The 27177-nt window shown below is 49.4% G+C and overlaps 1 protein-coding gene across 1 annotated transcript in view; it reads left to right on the top strand.

Annotated features, from left to right (window-relative positions):
• Positions 1-27177, top strand: part of OSBP (oxysterol binding protein) — a 460407-nt gene that overhangs the window by 292227 nt on the left and 141003 nt on the right. The window contains exon 10 of the mRNA XM_078666627.1: positions 9937-10040. Within this exon, the coding sequence (XP_078522753.1) occupies positions 9937-10040 (104 nt within the window). The remainder of the gene's footprint in view (positions 1-9936; positions 10041-27177) is intronic.

The raw sequence follows: 27177 nt of genomic DNA, 5'->3' as shown, positions 1-27177 counted from the left end.
GCAGTATGAGGGCAGAATCGGAATTTGCCAAGCAGTGTGACTGTAAGTTCCAATTCTATTAAGGACATGGAGGTGAGGATTATGCATTATTCTCTCTTCGCTTTATTCAACATTCCAAGCACAGCAGCTAGAAAGATAAACAATTTCTCATCAACAAAGAAAAAACTACAACTCCCTACAACCAGGGAGACAAGTTAGTCCATAGTCCTTCCACCATTTCCAGCACTTGCAGTATTTAGTCCCATGTTTGTCTTTCCTCTTTCTTCGCGCGAGTCACGCCCAATCATCACTGGTCCTGTTTCGACCCATCATTTCCTGGAAGGACAAGATATGATCAGGAAATTAAGAACTTAAAGAATCTGTAAAAAGTCACAAAAACGACCGTATCGAACCAAGCATCAATGTACAATCTTAACCAACCATTTAGAAAAACACCAAAAGTGATTCCTTACCACATTATGGGTGGGTTCGCACTAACGTGCTCCGGGTGGGATAATCCTCGCCTCCGTTTCCTTAATAGAATTGGAACTTCCCGTCACACTGCTTGGCAAATTTCCGATTCTATGTCAGGACCAGAGGCTTCAGATTATGCTAGTTTTAAGCTTACTTACCACCAACTGAGCCACATCCACTAGCGGTTTAAAATAAAACCATTTAAACGTAGAGTCCGAAGACCAATCTGCTGCTCGCATCAAATCCTCTAGGTGCGCTCCCAACGCAAACGCCTTAGAGGCCATGGATGCTCTAGTGGAATGAGCACCAAACTGTCTCGTATCAATGCCCGCTTCTTGCATGACCCAACGCACTCATCTTGCAATTGTAGGAGAAGACACAGCCTTGTGTGGTTTCCTGAGTGCTATCAAAAGTTGTTGCTCGCCCGGAAGACGAAATTCTAGTGTCAAGTCTTCATAAGTTTTGAGACAGTTCACCACACACAACTTTGGAGTATCCCGAAATGCCGGGTATGACACCGTTCGAGTATGAGACTTAGTACTGCGCCCGATTGTAAAAACTACTCTACTCCGGCGAAAAAGTCATCGCTGAAATGTCCAACGCACGGACTTCCGAAACTCTCCTGCAGGAGATCAAACATAGCAGCATAGCAAATTTTGCGGATAATTCCTTCAAAGAAAGGTATTTATTAGGCTGCCAAGATAAAAAGAGATTCAGAACTAAATTAACATCCCAAAGGGTTGAATACCGAGGCTCCGGAGGTAAAGACAACCGGATACCACATAAGAGTCTACAGACCAAAGGATTCTCCCCAATTGGTTTCCCATCGAGCCCGCGGAAATCGCCGAACGAACCGTATTTAATGAGCGGTACGCCAGTCCATCAGACGCCAACTCCACCAGAAAATTCAAGACATGAACGATGTCCGCGACCACGGGATCCAATTCCCTTCGAACACACCAACGAAGCCATCTTGTCCAAGCGGACCTATAACGTTTCGTGGTGCTGTCTGCCCAAGCTTTTGATAAGAGGGTCGCAGCCGGCTCCGAAAGGCCTGGCAGCGACCAACGCTGCCGGAAAGCCGCCACGCCATGAGACGGAGCTGTCCCCTGCATGATTAGATGGTGTGACATCCCGTCTGGGTTCAGAAGCAGGTGAGGATACCGGGGGAGTTGGATTGGAAAATCCCAAGAAAGTTCCAGGAGAATCGGAAACCAAACTTGAGACCTCCAACAAGGTGTTACCATGATCACTTCCGCCCCTTACCGACGATTTTGAGCCGCCGCTCTTGTAATCATTGAAAAAGGAGGGAACGCATATCCGACTTCTGTGGTCCAATCCTGGAGGAAGGCATCCGTGGCCACTGCCATCGCATCCGGTCTGCAACTGAAGAACCGGGGAACCTGATTGTCCAAGCGGGAGGCAAAGAGGTCCACTGAAAATGGGCCCCACAGGGACTGGATCCAGTGAAAGATCTGGGGATCCAATTTCCAGAGACTGGAATCGTACAAGTTGCGTGAATGCCAGTCCGCAATCTGATTGGTCTGACCCGGAAGAGAATCCGCCGTGACCGAAATGTGGTGATCTAGACAGAAAACCCAGAAATCCTTTGCCAAGTTCGCCAGAGCCTGCAAACGGGAGCCTCCCAAACGATTGACGTACCGGACCATGGAAATGTTGTCCATCTTTAGAAGGACACAGGATTGCACTCTGTCTCTGGTCCAACACTGGACTGCAAAGGACCCCACTAAGAGTTCTAGACAATTGATGTGGAGATTCTGCTCGTCTGCAGACCACACTTCTCCGGTGGTAAAATCTCCGCATCGCACGCCCCAGCCAGAGCGACTGGCATCGGACTCTGACCACGTCTGGAATCGAGACGAAATTCGCCCGCCCGTTCCAGGCCTCCATATGGGACAACTACCATGTTATCTCCTCTCTGGCCTCCTTCGAGAGGGGAACCATATGGTCGTAAGATCTCCCCCTTCTCGGATGAAACGCCTTGAGGCGCTGGAGCGCCCGGTAATTCAGGGGTCCCGGAAAGATTGCCTGAATTGAAGAAGAAAGAAGGCCCACCATCCGGGCCAGGTGACGTAGAGAAATGTGGGATTTTGAAATCGTTTGGCGCAACTCGTGACGAGTCTTCGCCATTTTCCGAGATGGGAGACTTAGATTCACTTCGACCGAGTCTATCACAAAGCCAAGAAAGGTTATCGTCTGAGAAGGCTGCAGGACTGATTTGGCCTCGTTGATCACAAACCCCAGAACTTGCAACAGAAACACAGTGTGCTGGAGCTGGGAGGCAAGGGTCAGGGGACACTGCGCCATGAGCAGCAAATCTTCCAAGTAAATGATCATGCGGATGCCCTGAGCGCAGAGGAACTCCACTGCCGGATGAAGCATCTTGGTGAAACACCATGGTGCTGAAGACAGACAGAACGGAAGGGCTGTGAATTCGAACACCAAGTCGTTCCAGCAGAACTGCAAACACCCGACGATACAGCGGATGGATGGGCACTACCAGATAGGCATCTTTCAAGTCTAGGCGGACCATCCGGTCGGCCGGTAGGAGAATGTCGCGGAGGAGGTGGATCCCCTCCATTTTGAAATGACGATACACCAACCAGCTGTTGAAGACCCTGAGGTTGATAACAGGACGTCAGCCTCCGTCGGCCTTGTCCACCAAGAAAATATTGCTGAGGAACACATGGGGGTGTAACGTTGATCGGCAAATGGCCCCTTTGCGGAGCAGCTCGGAAACCTCTTCGTCGATCAACTGAGTATCTAGGGCGCTGAAAGAGATCGGTCGAGGAAGAGTCTCTTGTCGGGGGTCACCATTAAACTCTATATGAAAGCCCTGAATGGTTTGGAGAACCCATGCGTCTGAAGTTATGTCTGCCCAAGCGTGCCGAAATTCCGCTAGCCGACCCCCAATGCGCACTTGGGCCGCTGGTAGTACACTTACCGTTGGAATTGCCGCCAGAGTTGGTCTTGAAACCTCCGCGTCCCCGTAATCTTTGTCTTCGCGTTGGGTAGACATTATTATAGTTTGCGGAAGTATTATATTGTCCGCGTCCAGAGCCTTGTACCCTGCCTGAGGTTTGTTGGAATCCGCGGCCGGAAGAGCGACCTGCCTCGCCCGGCCCCACGGAAAACCCGCTGATTAAAGATCTTTTTGATACTGGACTGGGTCTTGTCCAGTGAAGTAAAAGTTGCGACGAATTTCCCCAGCTCTTTAATAAAGGGGTCGCCAAAAAGGCCTCCCTGCGCAACAGCTCCTGCCTCCGAGGAGGCCAGATCCCCCTAGCTTGGGATCTAATTTAATCAAAAGAGAGCGCCGACGCTCTGTGGGCAGAGCGCAATTAGCGTTGCCCATAAAAATAATAGCCCGTTGGCCCCAATTAGAGAAGACTTTGGGAGAAATGGGGGACCCCGAGACCTTCGCGTCTTCAGCCATGTCAAGTATTTTAGTCATTGGCCCGATGGTATAGAGTAATTTATCTTGACAGGATCGCCAGGACCTGTCAATACCTTTCCTGGGATCCTTCGTGAACTTAGCCATGAATGTGGCCATTTTAGGGTCTAGCTCCGGCGTGAACGCAATCTTGTTCTCCAAAGAGGGTCTGGGGCACTCTGCACGCAGACAGCCTCGAGCCTCCTTCTCCAAGGGCTTCCGGAGTCTACTAGCCACAAATCTGGCCACCTTATCGCCAGGAACCCAAGCCGTCGAACGAGGGTGCATGATCTCATCGGGGTTCAGCATGTCCGAATCCTCCTGTGCTGTAGCGGCGGAGGTTGAAGGAGTCACAGACGGAAGCCAAGGCAGTGAAGACCCCGCCTCATCGTCTGTATCCCCTGTGTGCCATCATCGTCCGTTGTAGGGGAAAGAGGTTCCAGGGGCTCTTGCAGGGCATCCGCCGGGGGAGGCGGTGGGACGAAGGGTGCCCCCGAGACTAAAAAAGCGGACTTTAGGCGCGCAAAAGCCTCCACGTACACCCCTTCAGGGTGCTGGTTTTTTTAGAAGGTGGAGGGTTCTCCCCAGGCTGTTGGCCAGAATCCGCAGAGGGATCCGCACGCGCCGCCGCAAGTTTTGCACATTGCTAGACCATTTTCTCTGAGAGGCGCTGCTCCATTGGACCCACAACCTCATTTACAACCCTATAAATTGAGGTGTCCACCGCCACAAAGAACTCATCATCCTAGGGCAAATAACCCTACACCTCCTCTTCATAATACTCAGCGACCCTCCATAATCTGACAAATGACACCACTTAATGTAATACCCAAATGACCTCACAGAAAAATATAGGCCAACCACACACTTTGAATCACACTAAAATGTGCTGGGCACAGAAATTAAAGAGCGGGATAAAACCCAACCAAGTTTAGGCAGGCTGGCAGGCTGCACAAACTTTCTGGTAACCCCAAGGATTACAATAGGGGCAGCACGTACCCCCAACGCGCACGACCCTCACAAAAAGTGAGATGCGTGAGAAATAGCAGGCACGTTCGCGCGCAAACGAAGGAAGCGGGACTAGTGCAATATACAACGCTCCGCTGAGCGCGTCAGTCAAGCGGGTGAACAGCTCCCAAATATGTGTAAATAGCAGGAAATACAACCCAATGGAATTGGGCGTTACGGTGAGGCAGGCAGGGACAGGCTCACACTCTCTACTCTCGCCGCGCGACTCCTCTGTGAGGAGCGACACAACGAGAGGGCCGAGTCCCTCTAACGGTCTAATCAGTTACCCCACCAGCAGGGGACATGCCGCATGAGGAGCGGAATAAACGCTCCCGCGGCAAAGGAATCTGAAAAGGCAAAAATAACCAATGCCACACAAGAACCACTGGGCCAGGCAATAAATATAGACACAAAACACCTCCAATTCTAAAACAGGGCCCCAGGCAGAGAAAAGAGCATTATAGAACTTATCTGGCTGTCGAAGCAGTGAAGGAAGAGGAAAGACAAACATGGGACTAAATACTGTAAGTGCTGGAAATGGTGGAAGGACTATGGACTAACTTGTCTCCCTGGTTGTAGGGAGATCTAGTTTTTTCTTTGTTGATGAGAAATTGGTTTATCTTTCTGGCTGCTGTGTTTGGAATGTTGAATCAAAGAGAGAATAATGCATAATTTGAAGCCTCCGGTCCTGACATAGAATTGTGTCTGTGGTCGACAGCAGCAGTAGTTTGCGGTTAGATCCAAGTTTGCTGTTAGAACCTGGAAGGCTATTACTGGGAATACAGGGGACCTCCCAAGGCGAGCCCCCCCCAGTACGTGAGATCCTATATCCAACACTGGAATCGATGTTGGAGTAGGATTCCAATATGTTTGTTACGGTTTCGGTACAGCCAATATATAGTTAGACATCTTTTAGTTGACTTGATGTTCACTTAATGTATTAAATGGCTGCCTGCACTTGCAAACCCCGTAAAATCGACTCCAGGGTTTGTAGGGGTGTCCTGCTCATGCAGGGCACCCTCACACTTATAACCTAGCTTTCAGGATTGAAAGGCCTGCTTTAGGGGTGGCTTAAAGGTTTTAAGTGACTTTAGATGTAAGGAAACATATATCTGTTGTGAGTGGTGCTAGCGCCAGCACACACAGGCTGCAATGGCAGGCTTGTAGTCACAATTTGAGTGGTCTGCCATGGGTGGCCTAATACATGATGCATTCCATGGGAGACCCCTGGTATACCTATGCCCTGGGTACCTTAGTACTATATACTAGGGTCTTAGAAGGGTACACCAGTGGCTAATTAGGGAGGTACAAAAGTACTTACCATAGTCAAATTTAGAGAGAGAGAACAGTGACTGGGGTCCTGATTAGCATGATCCCAGTCAGAAAACAGAATGACACCAGTACAAATTGGGATGAACCACGAAAGCAGATCCTACTTTCCTACAACAAGGGACTCAGTAGTAAATCAAATAAGCCAAACATGGAAACCCCAATCCGTAAACATAATTTACAGAAGGAGCACTTGAACACTGAACAGCAGTGCGAAAGTGCGCAGAAGCACTAAACCAGCATAACGAAGTCCAACGTACCATTAATAACAGGAAGCCAAAAAGCAAGGAGACAGGGGAAACACGCCAAAAGATGCCAGGTCTAACAGACTCATAGCTCAATGAAATTATTAATTTCTGCTTGCCCAACCTTTATAGCTTAAGTTCACATCCTGGTGTGTAGCTATCTGCACATACTTCCTGTTTTCTAACCAGCTCCAAACATGAACACGAGGGAGGATAGTTGCAAAACCTGAGTAAAAAGCAAGAGGGTATTTACAGTTTTCCAAGCAAGAATGCAGTGGCTGAAAAGATATGAGTCTAATCTAAACCTTAGGTTTAGATCGATAATCTGCCAATTCGCTCTGCTTACTTTATGTGAAACTTTTTTTTCTCTCCCTTTATCTTTCTGACCGTAACTTAACTGCATGCACATAGTATGCCCCTCCATATATGCATCTTCTCTCCTTTCTTTTATCTTTCACCCCTTCTATGCATTGTTTGTCGACACCACTGGCTCATCTCCGTTCATCTTCATCACTGGCTCTACTCTCTTTCAGCACTTCCCTTTTTTCGTTTCTCTGTCATTGCCATACCTCAATTTTCTCTTTTTCTCCCACAAATCATGACACGTCGTGCATTTCCTCTATCAGTAGCATGTATTCTCTCTTCTGTCCTCATTCCTTTTTAGGTCTCGCCTACGCCTCGCGCATGCGCTGCATACGAAAAAAGACCTTTAGCAATCGATTCCCTTTTTCTGCCAAAAACGTGCACGCGTTGCATTGCTTTGTAATTAACAGATGGTTCCTGCTCGCTCCTGCAAGGAAAACAGGCGCAGCCCACCTCCTCTCTCCCATCCCCCCTGCTGCCTCCTCCTCTCCTAGTCTTTTTTTAAACTTTTAGCGTGAGGTGCGCGCGCTTGTCTATTCATGTAACGCGATCACACTATTAAACAGACACGCTCTGCACTGCCCTGCTCTGATAACCCGCCTTTCAACTGTGGCTCTCCGCTTCCTTCCACTGTGTCCTGCTCCAATATCCTGTCCGTTGTTGCTCCTTCCGTTCCCAAATTCTATAACCTAAGAAGGTCTCTCACTCCCCCCACCATACCCTGCCGGCTTTCGCCAATCCTCACCGGTGCTGGTCCATTGACAGGACGGACTGTGTCTCACCCTCAGCAGGGGCCGGCGACATGGACTCCTCGCAGCCTTTCTCTAAAGCCTCGACTTCCCTTAGATTTTCATACGCGAACTGCCAGCTTCCGAGGAGGCCGCGTGGGGCGGAAGACCCGCTCCCACCAGTCGCAGCGGGTCAGAGGGCGGGCACGGGACGCGGGTAAGAGGGCTGGCATGAGACACAGGTCAACCGACACCTGTGAGCTGTTCGCAAGTCTGGCGCAAGATGCGGGTCAGAAGCAGTGTGGCCTGGCACGAGAGGACGGTCGGAGGCCTGAGGCCTACAGCGAGGCCCAGCACTGCTACTGCTCACTGCGCGGGGGCTGTGACCAGGGCGGTGCTCAGACAAGGTCACAAAGGGTGGGGGCCTCGGGGTCACACATAAATCTAAAACAAGAGTTATATGGGGCATCAGAGGGGCAGGATAGGGCTGTCAGCCTTAAGGCCAGGGGAAAAGTCTGAGTCTGTGATCCCAGATACAGAGGAACGCACTCATTAAATGCCAGGTGGCACAGGACGCAAATCCCAGCATGCCCGCTGTTCCCGCTAATTTACCAAACAGTGAGGGAAAAACCAATTAATGAGTATTGCCTGGACATTGCAGAGGTTCCTGCATGAGCTGACGGTGGCCCACCCCTACCGACTGCCACGAGCCCCAGACACATTGAAAGCGCCCAGACTGGATTCCATGGTGCTGAGCCAGTGCCTCCTGCTTGCGGAGCCATTAAGCTCACATTGTGTTTGTTGCTATTCCCCGAGCAGATGCGTCTGTCTCGGCCCCTCTCTCATTGTCAACAATCATCTGCTACCCACTGCCTAGGCATCATTTTAAGGTGAACTCTGGAGACTGTTGGAGGGAGGACAGATGTCAGTTCACGTTCCTCATCCGTTCCAAAAAAGGCATGTTTAGGTTTAGGATTACATATTATTATACTGTGTTTGGATACCTATAATTAGCCAAAGTGCACCACAGACAGAATCACCTCTAGGCACTTACGTGATCCGTTGTTTTGATCCAGGTCAATGGAACGCTTGCCAGGTGTATTTCATCCAATCGTCTCTTGTTTGGCGTTTTGCTGCCAGATTTGATCGTTATTTGTAAACTGAGCACTTTAACGGATTATTATATTGGTACAAAAGCACACTACTTCTGCCCCTGAATAACCATCATTTGTACATATGAAGCATGCAATCAGGTTTCAGTTTGCCAAACGTGGGCCTTACCGCCTCGTCTTTAGCTGGATGCAGACTGCTTTGTTTCCCAATGTTCACTACTCTTCAATGTGCACACAGTCTTTTTTTTGTCTTTATTTATGCTTAAACATTGCATTATGAACTCAAAACTTAAAGACTGTGACAGTTACATTTCAATCCCGCCAACATTTTAGAGTTGTTATAGTACCCCAGCCTTCCTGTACATGCCCCCATTTTGATTAGATCATATAAGTTTTCCTCCAACCCCTTCGACTACTGTATATTCCATACTATATTCTTTTGTTGCACAGTAGAAATACATTGTAATTCCCCTGTGTCCATTCAGGCCCAATTGCTCCAGTTAGGCAACATCTTGGTTACCAGGGAAACTCCCCTGATGCACCCGGTACAGTCATCTGGTCCCCTTCTTGTGTCCCCACCACCTCAAAGGTCTCCAGTATCGCTCCCCAGAACCCTAAGTCTTTGGATACCTTGTCATCTTTACTTGAGAGCCTAATGTGTGTCTCCTCTGCCAGTGACCATTCAGTGGTGTACTTTACCCATCGTTCTTCTATGGGCCCCAGTGCACCCAACCATCCCAGACAGATCTGCTGCTTCTCCAGGAGGCGTGCCAGTTGGAGGAATATGTGTTGCATTTTCCATTGTTTGGTACACCTTACGATACCCAGCAGGCACTGCTTTAGGGTAGAAACCTGCTTTAACCCTGTCGATCAACGGATCTGTTCAACTACTTCTAGCCAGTACACCTGTACTTTGTTGCAAATCCATACCATGTGTAAATAAGTAGCTCTCCCTTGATCACAACGAGGACACGGAACTGAGCTGCCCGCAGTTCAGTTGTACATAATGTCTTCTTGGTTATATAAAAGGTAACAAAAATGCTATGACACTTTTTTTATTACAGCTTTTCAACATGCTGCACAGCAGTCACAATGCTCTATAACATAGCTTAAAAACATTGGCAAAGCCAATAGCTCTAGCTTAGCACTTATAAGGTCCCAAAAGCGAGACCTATTGGCTATGCCAATGCTTGTTTCTTTTAGTAACCCTCATGTCTGTATTTTCTTTTATTATGTCTTTTTAGGAACCATTCACTGTATCTTCCAGGCAACTGGCCATCACTACACATGGAAAAAAGTCACCACCACTGTGCACAACATAATTGTCGGCAAGTTGTGGATAGATCAGGTAAGTGCTTATACTTCCCTGTAATTGATTGTCCTCAGATCTGCAATCTTTTGAATAATTCTCAGTCACCAGTCCATTCCAAACTAAATAAGAGAGGCTAAACATGTTTAACATAAGTCACCCTGAAGTAGAAGGTATGTTAAGGTTGTTTCAGCCTGTTTGTGAAAATATTGTTTGTTGCCAAGAGAATGATGTGTATCAACCTTAACTGAATGACGCGTGATTTGTGAAACCTGTAAGCCCCTTTCTCACCTTCCGTGAACAGTAATTGGTGGGCTCAATTGCTTTGTAGTTGTGAAGGTGCTGTAGGATTTTGGAGAAAAGTAATCACAATTCAAATTTCTGATGAATACTTCGCAGATTCCTCATCATGTGAATATCCCCACGCTCCAGATTGGATCTGTAAGATTTTCAGCATAGCCCCTGCATGCCGGTAGGTGGTGTTGTCCAGCTCCACGTCAGCTCCACTGCATCCCGAAAGTGAAGACTGAAATTGTGTATATGTGCCATCCATGCACGCTTAAGTCAAGTTCCTTTCTATCCGAGACTTTGCACATGGATCTGAAGGCTTCTCCTTTTCTCGTCAGTTGACAATTTTTTTTTTTCAATTTCTTTCCCACGTGCTTTTAGCCCAGTAGTGACTGTTACATATAGAAGTCTGTGACAGATCCCTACGAGATATGCCTTGTGTGCCTACGGTCGGACCACCACTCCAAGTCATGTGGAGAGTGTGCCCTGATAAATACAAAGGTGATCTCGGGCCACAAGCCCAAGCTGTACGTCACTGAAAATTGCCGTAAATTATGTAAAGGCTGCTCCCACTGGGGGTCTAGGACTTGGCCCCTCTCCAGCTCTTGTGGTCAGTTGCATGGCTGTTCTTTGTCATTTATCAAAGTCTTCAGGTAAGTCTTAGACAAAAAAACAGCACAAGAAGTCAAAATCGCATCATCCCAGCCTCTGTGCTCTCCCTCGTGGAAGACACAAGGATGTCAAGTTGCCCAGCTGTCTCGGTTCCAGCCCCCTACAGAGGAACAGATTCTGCAAGTGGTCCTGATCCACCGGTGTTTCTGGGTATGTTGGCAATGCCACAACAAATTCCAATTTAAAGATTCCATGTTTGACATCTTTGTCACCTTACTGGTTCCCTCTGGTGTGCCTTCGGGACTCACCGATACATTGAGGCATCCAGTCCGATTACCACCTGCGTGTTCGCCTCGGCACAAGCTATGCCTCCCCGAATCTAGAGTTGATTTCACATCTGGCACGAAGATCCGTTCCAGTTACTTCCATACCGACACAGCAAACATCAGAAGAGGATGTCAACCCCATAGTTCTGACTAAAGCCGCATTAGTTCCAACCTCAAACAAACCCAAGGGAGTTTAGTTACTCTATACCCTTCCCCCCATCCCTTTTTATTCAGATAAAGCTTTGGCTTTACCTCGAAGCCTCCCACTAGCACTTCAACCGCTATTTGGGTTGGGCACTGACAATAGCCAACATACATTCAGAAAAGATTGTAAAGTTGGGGTGGATTTATTTCCCACAATACGATGTCAACAAAAGCAAATACCCCTGCCGTTTCTAGGCCATAGAAGGGGGTGTGGTAATCAAAACCAACAGACTTCCCTGTCCCAAGCCCACCCAACCACAGCCTCCAAACCGCTTTAGATTAAACTTACTGGTTTATGAATACCCCACAGGAGGCAGGATCATTCATTTTCTCGATGATTGATGAGCAGTAACACTTGACAAGTGTTTCCTGCAGATAATTCAGGAGGGCTGTGAAGTGCCATTCCTTTCCGTGCAGCTGTTTATCCCACCTCCATAGTGGCTCTCAGAGGGCCATTTGTCCATTTTGCTGCTGGACAACAGGCTCTTTTACGGCCTACCCAGCCCCGTATTGTGGCAATACGGGGCTGGGTAGACCCCGTATTACAACAAGTGACTTTGCCTGCCAACTTGGGCTCTTCCCCCCCCTCCATACCTAGAGTTCTGCAGGCCCTCACACTATATTGCGCTATTGACCTCATTATCATACATTGGCCCAAACTACAAGCCTCCATATTACCGTGGCTGCGGTACGCTTAACTGCGCAACATGGATGTGCTCCCGGGCTACAGAGAAGGACGAGACCTGGTGAGTGGGCCTCCACGCCACTCCTAGCAGCGACTGTGCACTAGGTGACACATACAGTAATGAAGTTGTGCTGGTTCAGAACCTGCATTAATTTTTTGCCACGGTGAGGGGGGACGACTGGGAGAAAACTGACATTCTGTTTTATTGGGGGTGGGGGTGAGAGTCATGCTTGGACCTGGCCGGTCTCACGTGAAGCATCTGTGTAGGTGGCGGATACACATACTATCTGCAGGGGGAGGTGGAGTCACATTCTTCATCCCATTTGAACCAGCCGCAATCCTCTACATAGTCATGGCTCGGCGAAGCACTACACTTCAAGTGGCAGGAGTAGCTACCGGCTTTATACCGGTGCTTCCCCCTCCCCCATCGGTGTGTACCTCCTCTGGGACTGTATCAATCATTGGGCTGGGCCTAGCTGGCGAAACCCGACAGGCCAGAGAGATCTCCCTGATTACAGCGGACATGCGGAAAATGGCAAAACGCATCACCGAAGTTGAAACTACGCCCAGGACCTAACGACTGATACTGACCTTCTCAAACTACAATTTGCTTACCTCCAAATTAATCAGGATGTGCTTGAACAACAACTTGATGACTACGAAGGCCGAATGCGCGGCAATAACGTCCACATATTGGGGGTGCTGGAACGTGCTAAGTGGCAAGGGGCGGACCTCTTTGTTGAGGAGTTATTACTTAAACACCTCCAGCCAACAGGACTATCGAAATAATTTTCCATTGAAGGAGCGCACCGGGTACCATGCGGAAGGTCCAAGCCTGGCGTGCCGCCTCGGCCTCTCTTGGCAAGAGTGTTCAATTTCCGAGACAGGGATGTCATACTCCAAACGGCGAGAGCTGCCCCCCGCATGCCATATACAATAGCAAAATCACCTTCTTTCCAGACTTCACGCTACGAGTGCAGAAACAATGTTGTAGTTTCTTGGAGGTGAAGTGCGCATTGCGCGACCAAGAAATCAAGTACGCCATGTTGTTCCCGACAAAGCTGCAAGTTGAATCACAAGGAAAAGCGTGTTTTTTTTACCAGCCCTGAAGATGCATGGGATTGGCTTGACGGCTGGCGAATGGTCAGCAAAAGCAAACCCACCTTAGACACCGGAAGCAGAGACAGGTCAAGCCGACAGCCTGGGTCCCCACCGAGTGGTGAATTGCTGACACAGGGTTCAACAGAATAGATACTGGCGGATTGAATATGCGCGGTGGAGGTTTTCAGTCCACATGGCCTACGCTTCTAAGTCCCCACAGCCACAAGTTGATTTGTTGTGGAACTGTCTTGTATCAGGACTTTTGCATACCTTGTTGTTGCTGCCTGCAGCTCTGAGACCGTACTTGCTTCCTGTGGGGGGGGGGGGGGGGGGGGGGGTGTATCGTTGTTTTTCCTAATTTCTGCCATTTGATATGCTTCAATTTCATGCCATGGGATCAATGCTAGGGGTAAATGTACTCAAACTAATTAATGCCCCAGGGAGTGGGGTTGGACCACGTTCCTTATAATTTCAAGGATTGGCGAACAGCACTCTGCAATTTTGGGGTGGCGGGAGGTTCTGTGCCTGTCGTGCAGGGAGGCAGGGTGGGGGGAGGGCAAAGGGCATAGAGGGAGTTGTTTAACTTGTTTTGATTATTTTATTGTGTTGGAGGTGATGCAATATATATTATTCAGTCAGGTGCACTCAGGGAGAACAAGGGGAACGCTGGGTGGTAGGACATTTGTGCCGGCACAGAGATCCCACGCAAAAAAGTTTGGAAAAGTGATTTTTTTTTAACCAAAATTTAAGGTTTGCAAGGAATTCTGGGTAGGAAAACATTGGGGGACCCACGCATGCCATACCTCCCTGGACTCCCCCGGGTGTCTAGTTTTCAGAACTGTTTGGGTTTGGTAGTTTCACAAGTTTGCCACCGAGCCCCGGGCCAAAAACTCAGGTGCCCCCCCCCCAAACAAGAAGGTAATTTTGGTATAGGTTATTTTAAATTCTCCACCGTACGATTTGGGCCTTTTCCTGTTGCAGCACTATGCCTACCCACACAAGTGAAGTACCATTTTTTTCGGGAGACCTGGGGGAACGCGGGGTGGATGGAAATTTGTTGATCCACGCAGATTCCAGAACTTTCCACCACAGAAATGTGAGGAAAATGCGTTTTTTTGGTCAATTTTTTAGCTTTGCAAGGGATTCTGGGTAACAGAACCTGGTGGGAGGCATTTGAGTCACCCCATCCTGAATTCCCCTGGGTGTCAAGTTTTTAAAAATGTATAGGTTTGCTAGGTTTCTCTAGGTGCCGGCAAAGCTAGGGTTCAAAAACGAAAGGCAGGCACTTTGCCACAAAAGGGCCCGTTTTCACTGCGAAAATTTCGGTACGTCCACGTTGCGTTTTGCGCTGGTTCGAGGCATGTGGGCTGCTAAATTCATATCTTAGCATTAGATCGCCGCCTAGTGTTGGGCTCGGATGATTGCACATTGTTGTCCTGGAAGAGTCTTCGAAGTATCCTGAGATAGGTGGCTCCTCCCCTGGACTACAGTGCGCATGGGCATCGGCTCCATCCCCAGATTGTTTTTTTTCCGCCATTGGGTTCGGATGTGGTCTCGACGTCTTACTGTCGGAACCAAGTAAAACTAACTTTTAACGGCCAAAAGGCCTCGATTTTCTTGCGTCGGTATTGTCTGCGCACGGTCTCGAGTCTTCCGTCTCTTGGAGCCGGAATAAGCGGAGTTTTCTTCGCTCTCTGAACTTTGAGGCCTTCTCATCGCGACACGACTGCAAGCCTTTACGGACATGGAGCGGAGCCCGTTTAAGTACTGCCCGCTCTGTGGGTCCAAGTACCCACACATCGATCTACACCCCGTGTGTAACAAGTGCCTTTCGCCGGACCACGACGACGGCAAGTGCAAGGCCTGTGCACAGTTCCGCTCCAAGAAAACTCTCAAGCTTCGGCGCGCGGTGCGCTTGGAAGCTAGGCAAGCGGCCCCGGATCCGGAGAACATCTTCGGCGACCAGGAAGAAGAGGTCCAGGGTCACCATCTACAAATCTCCCCATCACAGACGGAGGTCGAGGCGGATCCGGGAGACGACGACGGAGTCGCGGGTCAAGTCCTCGAATACGTCGAAGAGGTAGGAGACGACGATGAGATTTATGGGGCCGCGGCAGACAGCTCGGGGGACGAGCTCTGCCCTGAAGGTTACGAAGATGCCGACCGGGACACGGGATCGCCTGTCGGCCTTACCCAGGACCCGTTGCCGCAAGCCACAGCCCCGCCTTCGGGCCCGGCTACGGACTCACTTGCTGGGCACGCTGTTTCGAAACCGAAACTGAAACCATCGGGGTCGTCAACACCTAAAATGGCCGACCCAAAATCGAAACTGAAACCTAAGGACTCGAGTGTCCCTAAGATGGCTGCCGTGCCAGTGAAGAAATCGGTGCCCGTCACCCCATCGGCTCCGTCGACCTCCGGTCCGCAGAAGCCGAGGAAGTCTGTCGATTCCGATGCTCCAAAATCGAAACCGACGCCCGAGGAAGGGGCCCCCAAGAAAGATGGTCGGCACGGATCAGCGGCTACGGCGCCGTCCAAACCCGCCAAGGTCGGCTCCAAAGAGGCTACGCACAAGAAGTCTGCGCCCCGGCCTCAAGAATCGGAGGTGCCGAAGACGGTTTCCGCGCCCAAAACGCACAAGGCCCACGAGGACGTCGGATCCGAGGGACCGCTCAAAGCATCCTTGTCGGCGACGAAACCCACTGGCAGTGTACCGTCCCCCATTGCGGAGTCACTGCAGAGAATCAGGGAGAAAGCCTTTGCTCCATCGGCTCCGATGCCATCACCGCAGCCGCAAAAGGACACTCCGGCAAAGCCTTCTGGAAAACTCCTCTTTCTCTTGCCACCTAAGGAGGCGCCGAAAGCGTTTTCGACGAAATCGGCTCCGAAACAGGGTTCCTCGCTGGCTGACCCTCTTCCACGTCGTGTACTCGAATCGGAAGACGATTCAGAGCATTTCATCGATGCTGCCACCGGCAAGCTGACACTCTATAAAAGGAAGATCACTTCTGAGCCGGTGGACTCCTACATCATCCCACTGAAGAAAAAGAGGGTGCCCCTTGACGCCTCAGGCCTCACGGAACCGATTCAGCCTCCTCCAAGACGGAGCCCTACTCCCTCACCAGAACACTCTGTGGGTGAGGGATATGATGAGGATGAGCAGTACAATTTCCCTATCGATGAACCTGATGTACAACCGGATTCATACGACGACACTGGTGACCAGAACACCCAAGGTGTGGGCCAAGACCCGCAGACCTTTAATGCACGTGCATCCCCGACTGAGGACTCAGCAGGATTTCATGCACTAATTGAAAGGGCGGCGGCCAATCATGATGTGGACATGCATGCCGACCCGGTTGAGGAAGACTTCCTTTTCGACACCTTTGCAATATCTGAAAGGACAGTAAAAACACTTCCTATGCTGAAAGGTGTCCTCAAACATGCTGGGGACATTTTTAAGGAGCCTACGAGGGCGAGAGTGGTCAACCCTCGCATTGAAAAGAAGTACAGGCCGGCACCTGCGGACCCCGCCTACATCCGGGGACAATTGCCACTGGACTCTCTTGTGGTTGCCAATGCCAGGAAACGTGCCAACTCCCAGACAACGGGTGAAGCTCCTCCCCCGGATAAGGAGTCCAAAGTGCTAGAGGCAGGAGGCAAAAGAGTGGCTGCACAGGCGGCAAACTTTTGGCGCATCGCAAATACACAGGCGCTCCTGGCGCGTTATGATAGGGCGCACTACGACACCCTAGAACAGGTTATACAACACCTGCCCCCACAGTTCCAAGAAGGCACCAAAATGCTTATTGAGGAAGGAAAGCTAATATCAAACGCAGCCATCAAGTGTGCACTTGACGCTGCGGACACAGCTGCTAGGGCTATCAACACTAGCGTTATGCTGAGAAGACAAGCGTGGCTCCGCATCTCAGGGTTTAAGCAGGATATTCAGACAACAATTCTTAATCAGCCAGTCCATCCTGATAGTCTGTTTGGTCCGGATGTTGACACCACCCTAGAGAAAATAAAGAAGGACACAGAAACTGCTAAGTCTATGGGGGCCCTACAGTCCCAACAGTTTCGTGGCAGCAATTTTCGTCGCTCAGGTGCACGTGGAGTCACCAGAGGACACATGGGTCAACAATCCCAGTTCTCCAAAGGTGGGGCGCAATCCTCGTTCACTAAACAGAACAAGGGAGGTTACAGGAATAACAGCAACAGAGGTCGCGGCAGAGGAAACAACAGCTCCCGCACCTCTACTCCAAGCAAACAGTGACTTTCTGTCACTGCCCCCCGACCACCTAACACCTGTCGGGGGGAGACTGCAGCAGTTCCTGCCCGTCTGGAGAAACATCACCACAGACAGGTGGGTGCGACAACTAGTCCAGTATGGTTATTGCCTAGAGTTGAAATCCACTCCACCCAACATCCCACCAAGGCAAAGGCCTATGTCCGCAGAGCACTTGCACTTATTGCAGCAGGAAGTGGTGGCGATGCTGCAAAAAGGCGCAATCGAGCTCGTGCCGGTGGGGGAGGAAGGCACAGGGGTATATTCCCTGTACTTCCTTATTCCAAAGAAGGACGGTTCTCTCAGGCCCATTCTCGATCTACGTCCCCTCAACCTGTACATACTGTCAGAACATTTCCATATGCTTACACTGCAGCAGATTCTTCCCTTGCTAAACCAGGGAGACTTCTTAGCAACCTTAGATCTCAAGGATGCTTATTTCCACATTCCACTACACCCGTCACACAGGAAATACCTCAGGTTCACTATTCAAGGCAGGCACTACCAGTTCAAAGTCCTACCCTTCGGGGTCACAACAGCCCCGAGGGTGTTCACCAAGTGTCTAGCGACAGTGGCGGCGCACCTCAGGAGGCGGAATATCCATGTCTACCCCTACCTAGACGACTGGCTCGTACAAGCCAAGTCAGAGCAACAGTGCGCCGCAGACATGTCGACTACAATTCACCTTCTTCACGATCTGGGTTTCTCCCTAAATTACCCAAAATCGCATCTTCAGCCGGCACATGTCCGGCAGTTCCTGGGTGCTACGATCAACACCCTGACAGCCATGGCTCAGCCAAACCAAGTCAGAATCGACAGCATTCAGTCGCTGATCCAACGATTCAGACCACGACACTCCCTGCCAGCGAGAGTGTTCATGCAGTTGATAGGCATGATGGCTTCCTGCATCTTCATAGTCCCTCACGCACGGTTGCATATGCGCCCGCTCCAGGAGTGCTTAGCGAATCAGTGGACACAGGCTCGTGGGCAATTGACAGACCTAGTGTTGGTTACCAGTCGGGCATACGACTCTCTGCATTGGTGGACTCCACACAACCTTTGCAAGGGCCGACTGTTCCAAGAGCCCGTGCCGCAGATTGTCCTGACAACGGACGCATCTCTCCAGGGATGGGGAGCTCATGTGCTCACTTACACAGTGCAGGGCCTATGGACGACGCAGCAACAGAAGATGCACATCAACTATCTGGAACTGATGGCAATCTTCATGGCGCTCAAGTCCTTCATTGTACATCTGAGCAACAAGGTCGTGCTAGTCCGGACGGACAACATGACCGCGATGTACTACATTCAAAAGCAGGGAGGCACCCACTCGCCACAGCTGTCTCATCTGGCTCAGAGCATGTGGAAGTGGGCCATTCAGAGGAACATTTTCCTCATGGCAGAACACCTCCCAGGAAAGGACAATCAGATGGCGGATCTGCTCAGCAGATACAGCCATCAGATGCACGAGTGGGAGATACACCCTTCTGTTCTCCACCCGTACTTCCAGCAGTGGGGTCATCCGGAGATAGACCTGTTTGCAACAAAGGAGAACGCAAAATGCCGACTCTTTGCCGCCAGGTTCCCTCACCCACAGTCGCAGGGGAATGCGATATGGATGAACTGGTCAGGCAAATTTGCGTACGCTTTTCCGCCAGCCCCTCTAATACCGCTGGTCGCAAGAAAGCTAAGGCAGCACTCCATGACTCTCATCCTGGTTGCTCCAACGTGGGCGCGCCAGGCTTGGTACACCACGTTCCTCGAACTCTCAGTGGTGCCGCATCAAAGACTGCGCCTCACGCCCAGTCTTTTGACGCAGAACCATGGAGACATTCAGCATCCAGATCCACAACAGCTCAACCTGGCGATCTGGCTCCTGAAGTCCTAGAGTTTGGATACCTTAACCTACCTCCAGAATGCATGAGTATCATCAAGGAGGCGAGGAAACCAACTACTAGAGCATGCTATGCTGCTAAGTGGAAGCGTTTTGTCATCTACTGTACGTCCAATGACATCAACCCACTAGATGCATCTATCCCCAACATCATCTGCTATCTGTTACATCTCTACAAGTGCAATCTGGCGTACACTTCCATTAGGATACATCTATCAGCCATAGCGGCTTATCTTCAGAACAGGCAGCACCTCTCTGTCTTCAGAGTGCCCGCCATTAAAGCCTTCCTTGAAGGTCTGAAGAGAGTCATTCCCCCAAGGACACCACCAGCTCCGGTGTGGAACCTCAACGTCGTTCTCACCAGACTGATGGGACCACCATTTGAGCCACTGCACTCGTGTGAGCTCCAATTCCTTACGTGGAAAGTGGCCTTTCTTATAGCTATTACGTCTCTGAGGCGTGTCAGTGAGCTGCAAGCGCTCACAATACAAGAGCCATTCATTCAAATTCACCCAAATAGGGTAGTGCTACGCACTAACCCTAAATTCCTTCCTAAGGTGGTGTCACAGTTTCATCTAAATCAGACCATTGACTTACCAGCATTCTTTCAAAACCCGCAAACGGTGGCGGAAAGGATGCTCCATACCTTAGATGTACGAAGGGCGTTGATGTACTACATAGACAGGACACAACACTTTCGAAAGACAAAGCAACTCTTTGTTGCCTTCGCACCACAACACAAAGGCAACCCAATCTCCAAGGCAGGGATAGCCAGGTGGATTGTTAAGTGCATCCAAATATGTTATCAGAAAGCGAAGCGCACTTTAACAATACCCCCCAGGGCGCACTCCACACGCAAACTGGGGGCATCCATGGCTTTCCTGGGGAACATTCCTTTGGAGGACATTTGCAGAGCAGCCACGTGGGTCACACCACACACCTTCACAAAACACTACTGTGTTGATGTGCATTCCAAACAGCAAGCTGCTGTAGGACAGGCTGTTCTCAAAACACTTTTTCAAGTTTCTGCAGCTGGCACGGGCAACCGCCGCTGATGGAGGGACTGCTATGTATTCTATGCTAAGATATGAATTTAGCAGCCCACATGCCTCGAACTGAATATGCTACTTACCAGTATGCATCTGTTCTTGGCATGTAGGGCTGCTAACATTCATATCGCCCGCCCTCCTCCCCGGTGCCTGTCGCAGCTGCAGATATACTATTGTATTTATTCATTAGCATGGACATCCTTTACACTTTTCACTCCATCTTCTGCCACAATGGCGAAAAACAATCTGGGGATGGAGCCGATGCCCATGCGCACTGTAGTCCAGGGGAGGAGCCACCTATCTCAGGATACTTCGAAGACTCTTCCAGGACAACAATGTGCAATCATCCGAGCCCAACACTAGGCGGCGATCTAATGCTAAGATATGAATGTTAGCAGCCCTACATGCCAAGAACAGATGCATACTGGTAAGTAGCATATTCATTTCCTGTCGCAGGCACTAGGCAGACCCAGGCAAGTGAGTTACCATTTTTTTCAGGAGACCTGGGGGAACGCGGGGTGGCTGAAAATTTGTGTGAGCCCAGTGATGCCACACTTTTAAACACAGAAATGTTTGTAAAAAATAAATTATTTCACCTACATTTAAAGTTTGCTAGGGATTCTGAGAAAAGGAACGTTGGAGGATCCATGCAAGCCATACCCCCTTAAAAGCCCCCGGATGTCTACTTTCCAAAAATGTGTGGGTATGCTAGGTTTCCCTAGATGGCAACCGAGGAAGGAGTGAAAAACCCATTTAACCCCCCTAGCTGAACCAATTAGTTTTGACAAAATTAGTTGTTTACTTGTGCAGCGTGACAATTTGGGCGCAATATTGCAAGGAAAATATGACGGACATTGTGAGTTTTGCAGGATATTGTGGATACAATTAATTGTTAGATTTCACCAGAGAGACATCACCATGTAGTCCCATGGGTTTTCAAAAATATCTACAATTGGCAGGTTATTCGTAAGCGGAATGTACACCTTGGCACAGAGACTAAGAAAAACAAGATCCCTACACAGCCATCTATTCCTCAAACACACACATACTGGTTGGATTTGGCACGAGGGCAAGAGATGATTCAGTATATATAATTTTATTAACAAGAGATTTCACAAAAATGAAATGCACTGTCAATTACATGGACAAAAAAACTGAACCAATGACTCGCAGCTCGTGAGCTGTAAAGCCACTTCAAGGCACCAACCACTTTACAGGCCATTCACACACCTTTCATACCTGACACACAGAAGACCATTCACACCACCAGGCACAAAAGCAACACATCACAACCTTTACAAAATAAGTGGGAAGGTGCGTCCTGCTTCAACAAAAAAAACAACAAAAAAAACTGACAAGTTTTCAAACACACACACATACTGGTTGGATTTGGCACGAGGGTGAGTGATGGTTCAGTATATACCATTGTATTAGCAAGTGATTTCACAAAAAATGAAATACACTGTTAATAATGGAAAGGACAAGAAACTGAACCATTGACTCACAGCTCGTGAGCTGTTAAGCCATGACAAGGCACCAACCGCTTTGCAAGCCATTCATACACCTTTCATACATGTGACACTTACAAAACATTCACAACGCCAGCCGCAGGCCCATCACATTAAAACACTCACACCAGCAGACAGCGCCATTCAAGGGCCCATCACTTTAACACACCCACATTCCTGACACAGCAACTACACAAAATGATGGACTGCGTGGAGTGGCACTCAGCTAGCAGTGTGTGCAGTGACCAACAGAAAGCAAATACTCACACACCGCCAGCCGAGCGCCAGTCCACCCACACCACAATCCAAGCACCAGTCCACACACACCGCCAGCCAAGCACCAATATACACACACCGCCAACCACACACCAATCCGTGCACTCTGCCAGCCAAGCACCAGTCTACACACACCACCAGTCAAGTGCCAGTCCACGCACACCACCAGCCAAGCACCAGTCCCCACACACCGCCAGGCAAGCACCAATCCATACACACCGCCAACCACACACCAATCCTTGCACTCTGCCAGCAAAGCACCAGTCCACGCACACAACCAGCCAAGCGCCAGTCCACGCAGCCCGCCAGCCAACCACCAGTGCACACACACCACCAGCCAAGCACCAATCCTTGCACTCCACCAGCCAAGCACCATCCACTCACACCGCCAGCCAAGCACCTAACCATGCACTCCGCCAGCCAAACAAAAATCCACACACACCACCCGCAAAACACCAGTCCATGCACTCTGCCAGCCAGGCACCAGTCCATGCACACCACCAGCCAAGCGCCAGTCCACGCACACCGCCATCCAAGCACCAGCCTGCACACACCACAATCACATTTAGAATTCTTTTTTTCAAAATAACACTAACCAATTGAAAATACCTACAAATCTGCTAACACAAATTCTAAAACTAAACACATTGCACTAATGCCAATCCTTGAAACAATTTTTTTTTACAGAATACAGACCAGGCAATTCACTTTACAGCTCATTAAAACTCCCAAAACTTCTTTTGCGTGTGGTACGATTTAAAACAAGCTGACACACACAATCCAGGTCTAGAAGGACAGTCAGGGCAGTACATACGAGACTCCTTCCGCACGCCTCTTCGCCAACAGACTCCACATCTTCTAGTCTGAAAGTCTCTTGCGGATGTGGGAGAAATGTATTCAGGAAAGTGGTGATCTTTCAATCTAGACACATCCTCCACCACTCCAAATCTAGGAACACTTGCCTATTCCACTAGTACAAGGCTGCCTATTATAGACTCCAGAAACTTAACAAAAGGCATCTTTGACTCAGGACAAGACTTCTGGAACACAACAAAAGCATTAAAGGATGCCAAGTGGAAAAGATGGATAGCCAACTTCTTGTACCAAATGTAAGCCTTTCGAAGAGCAGCATAAGGTTCCAACTACTCTGTCAACACCACCCATGTACTTATTGTAATCTACAATGCACACAGGTTTGCGCACTTCAGCACCCTGACCCCAAACAGGCACAGGTACAGTGCTTTCATCATGGATAGTAGTCAGCATGTACACATCTCTCCTGTCTGAAAACTTCACAGCTAGAAGCTCCCCACATCGCAATGCACTAGACTGTCCCCGCACAAGCCTTTTGCAAACAAGTTCTTTTGGGAAACCTTTACGGTTACAGCGCATTGTGCCACAAGCAACAGTGCCCACTTTGGCCAATTCCTTGAACAACCGCACACCAGTATAGAAGTTATCTACATATAAATGGTGGCCTTTGTTAAATAATCCTCTACCTAGTTCCCACACAATTTCCTCAGTCACTCCAAAAGTGGAAGGACAACCAGGAGGGTTAATGCTGGACTCCTTACCAGTGTACACCCTGAAATTATAGACATATCTAGTCCCACTGTCACACAGCATATACAGTTTGATTCCATAGTGTGCCCTCTTACTAGGAATGTATTGCCTAAAAACCAAGCGGCCCTTGAACAATAGCAAAGACTTGTCCACTGCTATTTCTTTACCAGGAGCAAAGATCTCAGAAAAACGATCAACAAAGTGATCAAGGACAGGCCGAATCTTAAAAAGACGGTCACAATCAGGGTGATCGCGTGGCAACGCTAAACCATTATCAACAAAATGCATCATCCGAAGAAGAAGCATATACCGATCACGACTCATGACTGCTGGAAATATAGCTGTTGCCATCAAGGGACTAGTGGACCAATATGAAGACATTGATGGCTTCCTTAGCAAGCCCATCAAAAAAGTTAATCCCAAAAACTTCTTCATCTCTTCAACATTTGTGGGAGTCCACCGGGTAGCTCTAGAATGGGGCTTAAGGCTGGCACTGTTGTCCCTCAAATACTGTTCTGCATACAAATTAGTTTGCTCAACAATCTCTTGCAAAAACACATTGTCAAAAAACAACTAAAAAAATGTATTGGCAGAAAAGTCTCAGTATTCACTCTACTCCCAGGAACACCAGTGAAATCTGGCAATGCCGGCTGCACCATGCCAGGGGGAACCCAGAGGCCATCCCTATCAACGGGAGGAGCAGCCACCCCAGCCTGCAGCCCAGAAGCCTCTTGCTGCAGTACACCAACGGGAAGCCTAACAGCCACAAATACTTCTGGCTGCACAACACCAACAGAAAACCTAGCATCCCCAGAGGGCTCTTGCTGCACTACACCAACGGAAAGCCTAGCAGCCTGAGATGCTTCTTGCTGCACTACACCACCGGGTAACCTAGCAGCCCCAGATGCCTCTTGCCGCTCTACACCAATGGGAAGCCGAACAGCCCCAGATGCCTCTTGCTGCACTACACCAACAGGAAGACGAACAGCACCAGATGCCTCTTGGCGTACCACAGCAATGTGAAACCTTTTGGGCGCAGCCTGCAGCCCACATGCCTCTTGCCGACGTAAAAAAAAGGGAAACCTTGAGGCCCTAGGCAGCAGCCCAGATGCCTCTTGGCCCACTACCGGCACATCAATGTCCTCCTCTACCATAGGCACTTCATCAGCACTAGAAGAAGATTCATCATCCGATGATTCCATGCGAAGAGAAAACTCACTGCCTGAATCTTCTGCACCTACCTCTGGGTCCGAATCAGAGTCAGTCTCTGAACCATGGTCAGAGGAAGACTCAAAAAGCAAACCAATAACCTGCTGAGCAGTAATCCTGCGACTAGCCATTATCCTTACAAAGCAAGAAGACTGCACACACAAGTGAACAACAACCTACACTGTGCAAAGTAAGAAGTAAGCAATGTAAGGCTTTCACACAAAGATCTATAGAATCCAAAAACAATTTAACTCTTACCAAATATAGCTACACTCACCAGCACCTACTCTGCTGAGACACAGCAAAAAGAAATGATATCCCACTAGAAAGAAAAAAAAAGTACAGATTAGACAACAAAGTACACTTCAAGCATCAATGCTAAAAAAAATTAACAAACAAAAAACACAGAGCCACACAAACTGCTATAAGTACACCTTTTACAAAAACACATTCATCTAGGGAAAGTGGTACAAAATACATTCACTTACCAAGCACATGCAACTACACAAGCTGCAAAACCAGCAGTAACAGAACCGCAACCTACAACAATCCAAACAGCAAAAGCCTGGAACAAGACTAAAATAGAGAAGAAAAAAAATGACTACTACATTTCGCAAACAATATAACCATTAAAAAAACAACACACAAAGTTGCCCCCAAATTTACATTCGCCCAGATGGGCCATCAAATAGGGCTTAGACCAATGGGGTTTAGGTGAGGTTTTCTATCAAGACACTGGTTAAATTTTTTGTTTTTTTTTATGCCTATCCCCTTTGGTGCCAGTCGGTCTTTTGGTCCTAACTGTACCCCCCTCACACGGGGGCAGTAAGGACAAAAAAAAGACCGACTGGCACCAAGGGAGGCAGCCAGTAAAAAACATCCAAAAATATAACCACCTTAGGAAGCAAGCCTTCCCCAAGGGCTCACTTCCACACACTACAAAACACAATCCCTAGTGCCCACTGGGCCAAAAAACAGAAAAGAAAGGGGCCAATTCGCCCCCAGGGGGGTGGGGGTGGAGCAGAAAAACATTCCTAAAACAAGTTGCCTCTGGGAAGCAAACCTTGCCCAAGGGGTCGCCGCCATTACAAACAAAAAAATCCCTGGTGTCTAGTGGTGTATTTCTGCGGAAAAAAACAGACGTAAATGCCCCCTGCAGAAAATGTAAATCTACATTTGACCCCCACCTGGAAGTGACCCTTAGCCAAGGGGTCACTTCCATTGCAAAAAAAACAATCCCTGGTGCCTAGTGGCATTTTCTGCCTCCCCTGAGGGCAGAACGGGCAAACAAACTGGCCTATTTGCCCCCGGGAGGGTCAGAAAATGTACATAAAAAATTAAGCCCCCTCCTGGAAGTGACCATTGCACAAGGGGTCACTACTACCTTGCAAAAAAAATATCCGGTGCTAGTGGCGATTTTCTGCCCTCCCCCCCCCCCCGGGGCAAAACAGCCGAAAAAACGGGCCGATTTGCTCCCAGAGGGGGGGCAGAAAATCAAATACAAAATTATTACCCACCAGGAAGCGACCCTTGCCCAAGAGGTCAGTTCCCAAAAAAAAATAATGCCCCAAAACATATCCCTGATGCTAGTGGGGAATTTTTGCCTCCTCTGGGGGCAAAACGGCTGAAAAAACGGGCCAATTTGCCCCCAGGGGGGGCAGAAAATCAAAAACATAATCACAGCCCACCTGGAAGCGACCCTTGCCCAAGGGGTCGCTTCCTATAAACTAAATTTAAATCCCTGGTGCTAGTTGGGGCATTTACGCCGCACAATCGGGACGCTGTGCGCGATCGTGAGGCAGAAATGCCCTGCAAAGAGACATCAGGGGAGAGGAAAATCTTTCCTCTCCCCTGATGCCTCCATGCGGCCCCAAACCCCCCCAGGCATGCAAAAAACGTACCTGACTCCTCGGCGCTCAGGAAGCAAAAGGCTTCCCGAGCGCCGGGGACTCCCTGATGACGTCAGCGCGCGCTGTGCGCGCTGACGTCACGGGATTCCCATGGGGAGGGGCGGGGGGGGGGCAGCGGAAGCTCTTCCGCTGCCATCCCCATAGCAACAAGCGCGATCGGGCACCCTCGGGGGGAGCGCCAGCGCTTCCCCCAAGGGTGGGGCTCATGACGAGCTGGGCTCGTCATCAGCGCACGACCAGTGTGCACCATGACGAGCCCAGCT

The sequence above is a fragment of the Lissotriton helveticus genome, chromosome 1_1 (genome assembly GCF_964261635.1).
Source record: "Lissotriton helveticus chromosome 1_1, aLisHel1.1, whole genome shotgun sequence".
NCBI classification, from domain to species: Eukaryota; Metazoa; Chordata; class Amphibia; order Caudata; family Salamandridae; genus Lissotriton; species Lissotriton helveticus.
Note: the sequence above shows the minus strand (reverse complement) of the source record. Positions and strands in the feature narration are given on the sequence as shown.